Raw genomic sequence first — 12,617 nt, 5'->3', positions numbered from 1 at the left:
GCTAAGGGGGCTTCTGGGAAGAAGCATGCTAATTTTCGGCCCCCTCAGGGGTCCTTTCGTGCCTTTCGGTCGCACTACAAGGGCAAACCGTTCAAAGGTCAAGGCTCTCAGAAGAAGCCCTGGTCTGGTAAACAGAAGTCCGGTCAATCCGGATCCGCAGCCCATAACAGTGCGGCCTGAAGGGGCGCCCTCACCCAGTTTTGGGGTGGGGGAACGCTTGCTCGGTTTTCTTCAACCCTGGTTGGCCCGCGTGCGGGACAGATGGGTTCAGGAGATCGTTCGATCTGGTTACAAGATCGAGTTTCTCTCTCGGCCGGAGAGCAGATTTTTTCCCTCAAATCTTCAACTGTCTCCAGAGCGTTTACGGGACCTGCACCTGGCGGTGCGGGACCTGCGGGCTCAGGGAGTGGTAGTTCCGGTGCCTCATCGGGACAGATTTCGGGGGTTTTATTCCAATCTGTTCACCGTGCCCAGAAAGGAGGGCAAGGTTCGTTCAATTCTGGACTTGAAGGCTCTGAACCGCTCTGTGCGGGTTCGCAAGTTCCGCATGGAATCCCTGCGGTCGGTGGTGGCTGCCCTGGTTCCGGGGGAATTCATGGCCTCCATCGATTTGAAGGATGCGTATCTTCACATCCCCATTTTTGAGGGTCACCAGAGGTACCTTCGATTTGCCATTGCGGAGGATCACTACCAGTTCGTGGCGTTACCCTTTGGTCTCGCCTCGGCTCCGCGGGTCTTCACCAAGGTGCTTGCATCGGTTCTGGCATTTTTTGAGGGCCCAGGGCATTTCTGTCCTGGGGTATCTGGACGACATTCTGGTTCGGTCTGCGACCAGCCAGGGTCTGGAGAAGGACCTGTCTGTCACGATGCAAACTCTGCAGGAGTTTGGTTGGACGATAAATTTTCAAAAGTCGACACTGAGTTCGTCGGTTCGTCTTCCCTACCTGGGAATGATTCTGGACTCTGTGCAGGCGAAGGTCTTCCTGCCGGAAGACAAACTCAGAACTCTTCAGGAGGAAGTCAGGTCCCTCAGGGACGTTCCGCACTCGTCTCTGTGGACGTGCATGAGATGTCTGGGATTGATGGTCTCGGCCTTCGAGGCGATTCCCTTCGCCCAGTTTCACACGCGGGGTCTCCAAGCGGAGATCCTGTCCATGTGGGACGGACGACCTCAATCTCTGGATCTTCAAATCTCGTTGAGTCATCGCACCAGAAGAGACCTTCTGTGGTGGCTCCAGTCCCCGATGGTGTCCGGGGGCAAGTCGTTTCGTCCTATCTCGTGGACGGTGATCACCACGGATGCCAGCCTGTCGGGCTGGGGTGGTGTTCTGGGTGTTCTGTCTGCCCAGGGAACTTGGTCGGAGGGGGAGTCTTCCCTTCCGATCAACATTCTGGAATTGCGTGCGATAAATCTCTGTCTTCATCGCTGGACGGACCGGCTGCAGGGCTGCCCGGTTCGGGTGCAGACGGACAATGCCACGGCGGTGGCCTACATCAACCACCAAGGGGGCACCAGGAGTGCCCGAGCGGCTCGAGAAGTGGCCGACATTCTGTCTTGGGCCGAGACTCATGTCCCGGCGATAACGGCGGTTCACATTCCGGGGGTGGAGAACTGGCAGGCGGACTATCTGAGTCGCCAGACCCTGGATCAGGGGGAATGGTCTCTCCATCCGGCTGTCTTCCAGTTGTTGTGCGCGAAGTGGGGTCTTCCAGATGTGGACCTGTTCGCGTCTCGTCTCAACAACAAGGTGAGAAGGTTCGTGGCAAGGACGCTCGACCCTCGGGCAGACGCGTCGGACGCGTTAATGGCCCCGTGGCATCAGTACAAGCTGATGTACGCGTTTCCACCGATTCAGTTGCTGTCCAGGTTCCTTCGCAGGTTACACTCGGAACGCAGCACGGTGATTCTTGTGGCACCGGACTGGCCTCGCCGGTCCTGGTACGCAGACCTCGTGAATCTGGCGGTCGACGCCCCGTGGCGTCTGCCTCTTCGAGACGATCTCCTGTCTCAAGGACCGATATACCATCCTGCTTTACAGTCGCTGGCTGTTGAGACCGAGGTCCTGAAGGAGAAGGGTCTCTCCCCAGAGGTCGTTCATACTTTGATCAACGCGAGGAAGTCTTCCTCGGGGAAGGTTTATTACCGTACTTGGAAGGCCTATTTTGCCTGGTGTGAGTCCAGGGGGTTTTCACCCCGCACGTACTCGGTTTCCCGAGTGCTGTCCTTCCTTCAGACGGGTGTCGATCAGTGCTTGGCGCTGGCTACGATAAAGGGTCAGGTGTCTGCGCTGGCCGTTCTGTTTCAACGTCCCGTGGCTTCCAACTCCTTGGTTGGCACTTTTGTTCAGGGAGTGCGGCATCTGGTTCCTCCTAGGAGGGATCCTCTGCCCCCTTGGGACTTGAATCTCGTTCTATCTGTGTTACAACATGCTCCTTTTGAACAGATCAGGGAGATCTCGTTGTCTATGTTGTCCAAAAAGGTCGCCTTTTTTGGTTGCGATCACTTCGGCTCGCAGAGTGTCGGAGCTGGCGGCTTTGTCCTGCAAGTCTCCGTATCTGGTTGTTCATTTGGATAAGGTGGTCTTGCGACCTAATCCTTTTCTTCCGAAGCGAGTTTCGGAATTCCATCTTAATGAGGATATTGTCTTGCCTTCGCTGTGCGCGAAGCCTAAACATCCAAAGGAGGTGAGATTACATTCTTTGGATGTTGTTCGGGCGATAAGGGTTTACCTTAAATCGACTGAGTCTTTTCGAAAGACGGACTCCTTGTTTGTTCTTCCAGAGGGTCCTCGGAAGGGCATGGCGGCGTCGGCCTCTACCATCGCCAAATGGATCAGGCAGACCATTGAACAGGCCTATGCCTTGCAGGGGAAGGTTCCCCCTGTGCCTGTGAAGGCGCACTCTACTAGATCTCTGAGTACGTCTTGGGCCTGTCGTCATGGGGCTTCTGTAGCCCAGGTGTGTAAGGCGGCGACTTGGTCGACCGTGCACACTTTCACAAAATTCTACAAAGTAGATGTTCAGGCATCGGCGGATGCTTCCTTTGGCCGCAAGGTTCTTAGTGCGGCAATTCCCTAGGGTCCCTTGTTGGGGACCTCTGGCTGTTGGGATAAGTTTTTTATCCCCTGGTTATTTGTCTTTTCCTGGGTTGTTGCTCCTGTTGAGCAATTATTTTTCCTGTAGCCCAGCTGGTTTCCTTCCTTTGGTAAGGTTCCTTTCTTTGATGCGGAGACTGCGTTGCCTTTCGGCGCGGATGCGTTTCCCACCCCTCATGTTTGCACTGCTTTGGGACGTCCCCATATGTGACGAATATGAAGAGGCGGCGACTGTCGGAGGACGTAAGAGAAAACGGAATTTTTGTAAAATCTTACCTGTAAAATTCCTTTCTCTGAGTCCTCCGACAGTCGCCGCCCCCGCCCCTCTTTTGGGGTTTGGTTGTATACTCTACTGCTATTCCACTGAAACTGAGATATGGTTGCAGGAAGTAGGAGGGTATTGACTGAGGGGACCACCCCTTGAGGGTGGGATATGTTAAAAGCTTTAATGTTAACATATTTTGTTGCCTAGCTACTCCTTCGGAGCAAAGTCTAATACCCATATGTGACGAATATGAAGAGGCGGCGACTGTCGGAGGACTCAGAGAAAGGAATTTAACAGGTAAGATTTTACAAAAATTCAGTTTTTGCCTGGTGTCAGTCCAGGGGGTTCTCCCCTCGCTCATACTCGGTGTCAGGAGTGTTGGCTTTTCTCCAGACTGGTGTGGACCAGCGCTTGGCGCTGGCCACGATAAAGGGCCAGGTATCTGCACTGGCTATTCATTTCCAACGCCCTGTGGCGTCTCATTCCTTGATTCACACCTTTATTGAAGGTGTGCGACATTTGGCCCCTCCCAGGAGGGAGCCTTTGCCTCCATGGGACTTGAACTTAGTTCTGTCCGCGTTACAGCGTTCTGCCTTTGAAAACATCCGGGAGATATCGTTACCTCTGCTGTCTAAGAAAGTTGCTTTTTTAGTGGCGATCACTTCGGCTCGCAGGGTGTCGGAGTTGGCGGCGTTGTCTTGCCGCTCTCCTTAAGGTGGTCTCTGAGTTCCTCCTTAATGAGGACATTGTTTTGCCTTTGCTCTGTGCGAAGCCGAAGCATCCTAAGGAGGTTGCATTGCATTTCTTGGATGTTGTCCGGGCGATCAGGGTTTACCTGTCGTCCACTGAATCCTTTCGGAAATCGGATTCCCTCTTTGTCCTTCCTGAGGGACCTCGGAACGGCATGGCTGCGTCGGCAGCGACCATTGCCCAATGGATCAGACAGACCATTGAACAGGCCTATGCTTTGAAGGAACGGGTTCCACCCTTCGCTGTTAGGGCGCACTCTACCAGATCTTTAAGTACGTCCTAGGCCTACTGGCATCGAGCCTCGGTGGCCCAGGTGTGCAAGGCTGCGACTTGGTCGTCGGTGCACACCTTTTCCAAATTCTATAAGGTGGATGTTCTGGCTGATGCCTCCTTTGGCCGCAAAGTTCTCAGTGCGGCAGTGCCATAGGGGACCCTTGTTTTTTTGTGGGTCCCTGGCTGTTGGGGTGTTTATCCCCTGGATATTTGTTCTCCTGGGTTGTTGCTCCTGTTGAGCCTTTTCTATTGCCCAGAAGGTTCTCTTACTGTGCATGTAAGTTTCCTTACTCTGATGTGGGTACTGCGTTGCCTTTTCTACGGTTGCGTCTCCCACCCCTCATGTCTACACTGCTTTGGGAAATCCCAATAGTGATGACTTAGAGGAGGCGGCGACTGTCGGAGGACGTAAGAGAAAACTGAATTTTTGTAAAATCTTACCGTAAAATTCCTTTCTCTGAGTCCTCCGACAGTCGCCACCCCCGCCCCTCTTTTGGGGTTTTTTCTTGTACAGCTACTGCTATTCTACCAAACTGAGTTGGGAGGGATCACTGCAGGGAGGTATTGACAGTGGGACAGCCCCCATGGGTGTGTCTATGCTAAATGCTTTGTTCTTTTGACTAAGTCTTATGCCTAGCTACTTCTGCGGAGCGGAAGTCAATACCCAATAGTGATTACTTAGAGGAGTCGGCGACTGTCGTAGGACTCAGAGATAGGAATTTTACGGTAAGATTTTACAAAAATTCAGTTTTTCTGGACAGAACTGTGTGATCTGGCCCTCTCTGCCAATCACATTCACAATGTGGAAAATTGGTAGATGGACTTTCTCAGCGGTCAGTAGCTGGCTCCCAGGAAATGGGGTCTTCACCCAGTGGGAGAAGCCAGATGTGGACCTCTTAGCATTCAACAACTGGATAGGTTTGCATCTCAAGCCAGTGAGACTTAAGTGTTTGTGGTAGATGTCATGGTGACTCCTTGGTATCAGTTTTCCTTGATCTGTGCCTTCTGCCTTCTCTCCAATGCAGCATCTTCCTCTGCCAGTGTGCAGGATAAAGATAGCCCAAGCCCTAAGGGAGGGGAGTTTCTGATTGTGTAATCCCTACACTCCTAAAGGGTAGGAATTCGTCCTCCAGAAAGGTGTATCCCCACACATGGAAGGCCTATTTTGCCTACTGTGAAGTCCTTACGTTTCATTGCTGGTCCCGTAGGGTATGGGGCTCACTTTTGCCTTACTCCATTCTGGTATGGAGATTTCTCTGGCTTCAAGTACCATCAAGGGGACAGATATGGGCCTCTGCTATTCTGTTTCAGGGACCTATTGGGAGTCCTTCCTTGGTTTAAGATTGTGTAGAGTTTTATATGAGTTGTTTCATCTGTGAGGCCTCTCTTCTCTTAATGGTACCTTAAAATTGTCTTGCCTATTCTGCAGTCGTCTTCCTTTTGAACCTCTCCAAGACAGTCCTCTTTCCTACCTAAGGTGATTCCTTCCTTTTACTTTAATCAGGACATTGTGTTTCCATCTTTTTGTTTTGAGGCATTCTTAGGAAAAGGTACATTGTTCGAGCTGTTCCACTTTATCTGTTTTAAGTATATGTTTGACTCTGTGGATGCCAGATTTGGACAGAAAGTATTGCAGATGGCTTTGTACTGGTGTTACCCTCCTTCTGACTTTGATTTTGGGCATGTTCCAGCCTTTTTTGGCCAGTCTCAATCTACCTGAAAGTGGCCGCAAGCCCAAGTACTTATAAATATAAACTCCTCTGTGTACTCCAAGAAAAACATTTTTACAGTTAAACCAAAAAACCTAATTTTCATCTCAAACACATAATGTTGTTTTTTTTTTCTGTATTTATTATTTTTTTACCTTTATTACCCATGGTTCTTCTAGAACCCATGTTGTATGTCTCTAAATGGAGACTGATCCTTCTCTCTTAATACAGATCTCTTTTATGGACATTTGTGTCATTTTGTAATAACATTAAATTTTTTTGGGGGGATTTTTGCTGGGTTTTGTATAATGAACATGTCTGTCGGCCATTTTCTTTTGTGTGTTCACTAAACAATAGTATGTTTTCAATCTTATTTTGTTTTTGTTAGGCAAGCCTCTGGATTCTGGTCAATGTACTGGGAGCCAGGTGTCCCTCAATGCGGATTGTAAACCCAAAGCCTCAACTTTGTCAGTACAGATGGTTTGTGCAACTGAAAATGACACTACGATGAATGCAAGGTTAGGAGCCTCCAAAATTTGTAATGCAGCTGGAATGTTTTCAGATGTAGGGCATAAAAGTATCTACATGTATGTCTTCTATAGACATTGTCACATAGGGGTCCATTTATAAAGCAGGGATGGCCTTACCATAGTCAAACCTCTTTAAAAAAAAGTTAAAGCACCACACATTTATAAAACCATAGTATGGTTTACAAATGTGCACTGTGCTCATCGTGTGAGGAGCAGAGTTAACACTAGTGTTAAGAAAAAGAAATTTAAAGCCGTGAAAATAGCCTGATTATGGCATATATTTTATAAATGGGATAGAAAATGCAGGCTACATTCTTGTTTTGGGCAAATGACCCAGAAGTACTAAAGTATAATACAGCTGGGCAACTTTTTCTCACAGAGCGGCCAGTTGAAATAGGAAGGGACATATGTAATTTTTTTTTTTTTTTGATAGATCTACTTAAAAACTATATTAGGCCCCACTAGTCAGCCATAGCTCCATCTAGAGGTCACTGGTTTTTGACCATATTAACCTCCCATCATACACTACCTTCACACTTATTGGCTAGCTTCAACAAATTACACCATGGTTGCATCTCATTATTTTGATTTATCATTGGAGCTATCACAGTCTGGTGGAAGTAGATAATAGCCATTTACTTGCTTGTGTTTCCAAAACTCTTTGGTATGTCTGTGTATTAGTGTATTTTACAGTTTGGTTGAATGACGCTTGTTTACTTTTTTGTTGTATACAGGTCAGGGAAAATTTGCCAGGATACCCCTGGATTACAAGTAGGAAATGAAGCCATATCTGTATCTGCAAATGAACAAAGCAGTGATCCAGTCATTTCAGATCTTCATACATCTGAGCAACCTTCTCATCTAAATGTCAATGTAACCCTCCCATTGGAACAGGTAAGTGGGGGTTTGCATACAGTATTATGCCACTGTAAGTATAAATGAAAACCAATGTAAATGCATCTTTTAAAACCTTGTTCTTCCAAAGTTTAATTTTTTGTTATCTTTAGTTTGGGCTACTTGGCTTTCTCCATAAGGGATTAAATGCTTTTTCTTCCAGTGCTCTAACCATTTATTAAGCCTAATGGTATGCTTACTTGGATTAATGTTCCTTTTTTTTTTATTGCAGTTGAGGTATCCCATTATACAAGACAGTGTGCAGCAGCAAGATTGTAGCACGTCAGGTATGATGAGCAGACTTTTGTTTGTAGACTTAGCTGTGTATATGGCCCTATTGATTCCTATGGTGTTCTGCTTAGATGCGCACAAAACAATATGCTGTACACATCTAAACACGGCATTTTTAGATGCCATTGTAAATGAGTCGTAAAACACCAGAATAGTCTTCTGTTACACTTTATGTAACATTAAACATGTCTGAGCCATCTGTGGTCCATCTGTAATGAGCTAAAATGATAGAATATGATCTAAGAGAGAGATGGATCTAGATAATCTCTTTACTGTTTTATTTGGTTTCTACTTTTTCAATAAAATGTCAAGGAACTCAGTGAGATAAAGACTGACAGCTACCTAAAGTAATTAATATGTATCCGTTCCTCTCCATTCTTGCTTTTTGTGTGCTGCACTTTTTTTTGTTCCTCCTCTTTATATAAATAATGTGTGCTGGTGCCTTATAATGTCATGCCTCCATCCCCTATTTTGCATATACAAAACATTTTTCATGGGACTTAAGAAGTGCTGGTGCAGAACAAGAGCGGGACAGAGAAGACGGTGACTGACAACTAAAGAGGAGAAATATAAAAAGAACTAAAAACATTTTTAATGGGACTTTAAATGAGGTACAACACACACACAAAACTATTTAGCGCAATCAATCTTTTTATGCAAAATCTGTACCTCATTTAAAGTCCCATTAAAATGTTTTTAGTTCTTTTTATATTTTTCCTCTTTAGCTGTCAGTCAGCGTCTCTCTGTCCCCCTCTTGTTCTGCACCAGCACTCCTTAATGGTCATTTTTCTTTAGTCCTTATTCTGTCTTGCTGCTGTCTTTCACTCTACTTCCTTCACTTCTCCATGTGTCACTCACCATGTGTCTATCCCTCATGTAAACAAAGTTAATGCACAGCTTACGCAGTGCTTTATATTAGAAACTTTACTATGATTTTTTAACAGTGTAAAACAGTTATGGCAAACATTGACACCCCAGATGTTTTGGAACTACATTTTCCATGATGCTCAACTACACTGCAGAGAGCATGAGCAGCATCATGTGAAATGTAGGTCCAAACCATCTGAGGTGCCAAGGTTCGCCATTACTGGTGTAAAAATAGCAGATATTAGTTTGCACTGGTTTGGCGACCAATCTTGTGACAAATGTATCAGTTTCTGGTGTATTAATGCTTATAGACCATTTACTTGAACGAGAAGAAGGAGCTGGAGAAGAGACATTTATTCTGACTCTGGTTGAAATTCCGATTAGTGAAGGGTACTCCTATTCATGTGATGGGAATTCAGTAGATGTTCTTCCTGCCCCTGTGTTGATCACCTCAGACTCATCCCAAGTGGTAACTCCTGATCAGAGGTGAGGTTCATTTTTCTCAATTGAAAGCATCCTTTGCCTCTTCAGTTTAGTAGTATCTGTTTAGATCTTTAGAATTCCCTTCCCTATTGGCCTCCAAAATGGTGTTTTTGATTTCCTAATGTTTTCTAAAACTATGTGTACTAGCCATTCCTTTTTTAAATACTTGCGGACCGCCCGACAGTAATGTACTGTGGACGGGCAGCCCACACAGGCCAAGAGACGTACCCGTATGCCGCTTCCTCCTTCTGGGTTTAGGGTGATGCGCATGCACGCCCCTCCCGCTGTAGTTGTACACAGTGGAAGCCTGTCAGCAAGTCCCGGCCAATGATTCATGGCCGGGACCTGCTGATCAGTTGTGTTCAAGCACAGCCCAGAGCTCTCTGTTGACAAACAACACAGAGCTCTGTACAGAGAGAACGATTTCTCTGTTTCTCATCCCTGCTTTGCATCTAGATCTAGAAGTAAAAGCAGCGCATTTTACATACATTTCATATAGCTAGGCACACATTTTAACCCCTTCCCAGCCAGCGTCATTAGTAAAGTAACCGTGTATAATAATACTGATCACTGTAATAATATCCCTGATGATGTCAGTGGCAGTTTGTCAGTTCCTCCCCCCAGTGTCAGTGTCAGATTGCCTGCTGCATCATTGCAGTCCCATTATAAGTCACTGATCAGCGTCAGTAGTAGTTTAAAAGGAAGAAAAAAATAAAAATTCCTGTATATATCCCATAGTTTGTGGGCGCTATACATATACAATCATTAGTAGGTGCTATAACTTTCACACAAACCAATCAATATACGCTTTTGGGATTTTTTTTTTTTAATCAAAGACAGAGCAGAATACATTTTGGCCAAAATTTATGGAGAAATCAAATTTTTTTTTTTAGCTGAAAGTAAGAAAAATAGTTTTTTGTTTGCAAAATTTCTGAAATTTTAACGTTTATATCGCAAAAAAAAAAAAAAAAACCCAGTGGTGATCAAATACAACGAAAAGAAAGCTCTATTTGTGAGGGGAAAAAATGATGCAAGTTTTGTTTGCTTACAGCGTTGCATGACGGCGCAATTACCAGTTAAAGTAACCGTGCAGAATAGCAAAAAATGGCCTGGTAGAGAAAGGGGGTCGAATCTTCCGGAGGTCAAGTGGTTAATTTATACATTCATTATTTGAAAATTGTACAAAATGTTCATGTTCTGTTTTAAGTAATTTAGTTATGTAATTTTTTTTAATATATAGACATCCGCAACATATCAGAATGCTACTGCATTTATTGCACATGCGCTTGCTTTTAGAGCAGGAAAATAAAAAGAACCTTAAAACTAGATTACTTATCTAAAAAGTATACAATAATAATGTGACAATAGATCAGTGACATAAAGTCTGCTTGAATAAAAAGTCCATTCGGTGAATCGTGTGCTAAACAATATAATTACAGATGATAGTCACATAAGAATTAAGTAGTAAAATGGATCACGACATAAGGTGGAAAAACAAAAGTTAATTCAAGTGAAATATAAGTGCCAGCAATCTTAAAGGATTCTCCTAATACGTGTTCAAAAAGTAATGGTATAAATGACTCCAGCACCAGATGATGAACGGTGAATCAATATAGATGAAATTCTTCCGGGTGTGCTACACCAATGATTAAATTCTTCCGGGTGTGCTACACCCTTACCTTACTGCTGTAAGGATACAGCATATGGAAAATTCCTGGCAATCTTGTAATCATTCAAGAAGGGGGCTGTAGTATCCTAAAAAAAGCTCCATATGGAGTGTAGACAAGAGAGGCTTTCTGTCATAGTATTTAAAATGCAATTTATTGAAGATAAGATAATAGCAACTCACAATTAAGCAGAAGACATTCGATTTATAGGATCTGTAAAAACGCTGTGGCTCTGTGTTTCGAGCCGCCCGTATCACTGCACTTCCGGGTATGCCTAACGTCTCAACGCGTATTGTCATGGTCACGTGACTTCTTCAGGAGGTCATCTGACCCCACTTTGTATATTATCCAGTATTTGTATTGCAAGCACTTTACATCCTATATTAATTCATCCATTCACGTTATATTATTTTATTATTATTTATTTCAGGTTCTGATATAGCGCTGTCAATTTACGCAGCGCTTTACGTATACATAGCACATTGACATCAGTCCCTGCCCTCAAGGAGCTTACAATCTAAGTCCCTAACTCACATTCATACATATCTCACATTTTGCTGGGTAAGCGCAGCTTTATTTTCCATCATCTTTTCTTTTTATTCATTCAGGGGAGTGCACCGCCAGCGACCGAACGATCTACATTTGGAAGGGGACTGTACCTGGTGGGGGCTCCTGCCAAGGCCCCCCTTCCTGCTGAGATCATGTTTGGTCGCCGCCATGATCTCAGCAGGCGGCGACCAATTTTTTTGGGGGCTTTTGTGCTGTGGATCGGCAGCCATTTTTGTGTAGCGTCTGCGGCCATTTTATTGTGTTTTTTTATTGAAAATAGCGGCAGCCATGCTTTTGAAGCTATATGGGCCAATGCTGTCTCGGGACTCTCTAGCCGATGCCACAGATGCCTTAGTAGCTCCTTGGAGTCAGTGTCTTCTGATTTACGCCCCCCCCCCCCCCCCCCCCTCCCCTCTCAAACTTCTACCAAGACTCCTGCACAGGATTGAGGCAGAAGGGATTCCTGTCATTCTAGTGGCTCCAGACTGGCCTCATATGCCGAATGGGTACGGCTGATCGCCGATGCTCCTTGGAGACTTCCTTTCAGGGAAGATCTGCTGTCCCAAGGGCCAATCTTCCATTCTGCTTTACGATCACTGGCTTTAATGGCTTGGCTGCTGAAAGCCAGGTACTGAAGGATAGAGGTTTGTCTGAATCGGTGATTCCTACGCTGTTAAATGCCTGAAAATCTACCTCTAGGAAGATCTACCATCGTACTTGGAAGACGTACATTGCGTGGTATGAGTTTCTTGTGGTTCACCCTCACTCCTTTTTGGCGGCTTGGGTATTGGCTTTCCTCCAACAAGGGGTTGAGCAGCACATGGCCTTAAGTACCATCAGGGGCCAGGTTTCGGCCTTAGCAGTTTTCTTTCAGTGTCCATTGGCCACACATTCCTTGGTGCACACCTTTATCCAGGGAGTTCGACACTTTGCTCCTCCAGTGTGGTCTCCATTGTCGCAGTGGGACCTCAATTTGGTGCTGTCTGTTCTTCAGAAGCCTCCCTTTGAAAGTTTTCGGGAGGTTCCCCTGCTTACGCTGTCCCAGAAGGTGGCCTTTTTGGTGGCTTTTACTTCTGCATGCAGGGTGTCGGAGCTGGTGGCTTCTTGTCATTCACCTTACCTGATGGTTCACAGAGATAAGGTGGTTCTTCCTCCCTGTCTGTCATTCCTTCCAAAGGTCGTCTCTGATTTCCATTTGAATGAAGACATTGTGTTGCCTTCCCTATGCACCAGGCCTAAACATC

At 45.7% G+C, this 12,617-nt stretch overlaps 1 protein-coding gene across 1 annotated transcript in view; it reads left to right on the top strand.

Annotated features, from left to right (window-relative positions):
• BDP1 (BDP1 general transcription factor IIIB subunit) overlaps positions 1-12,617 on the top strand; it is a 219,527-nt gene that overhangs the window by 189,481 nt on the left and 17,429 nt on the right. Inside the window, exons 36-39 of the mRNA XM_082243266.1 lie at positions 6,481-6,610; positions 7,357-7,516; positions 7,749-7,803; positions 8,986-9,160. Of these exons, the coding sequence (XP_082099392.1) occupies positions 6,481-6,610; positions 7,357-7,516; positions 7,749-7,803; positions 8,986-9,160 (520 nt within the window). The remainder of the gene's footprint in view (positions 1-6,480; positions 6,611-7,356; positions 7,517-7,748; positions 7,804-8,985; positions 9,161-12,617) is intronic.

Source organism: Pelophylax lessonae, assembly GCF_965119305.1.
Source record: "Pelophylax lessonae genome assembly, chromosome: 1".
Lineage (NCBI taxonomy): Eukaryota > Metazoa > Chordata > Amphibia > Anura > Ranidae > Pelophylax > Pelophylax lessonae.
This window is presented reverse-complemented; position numbering and strand designations above follow the sequence as displayed.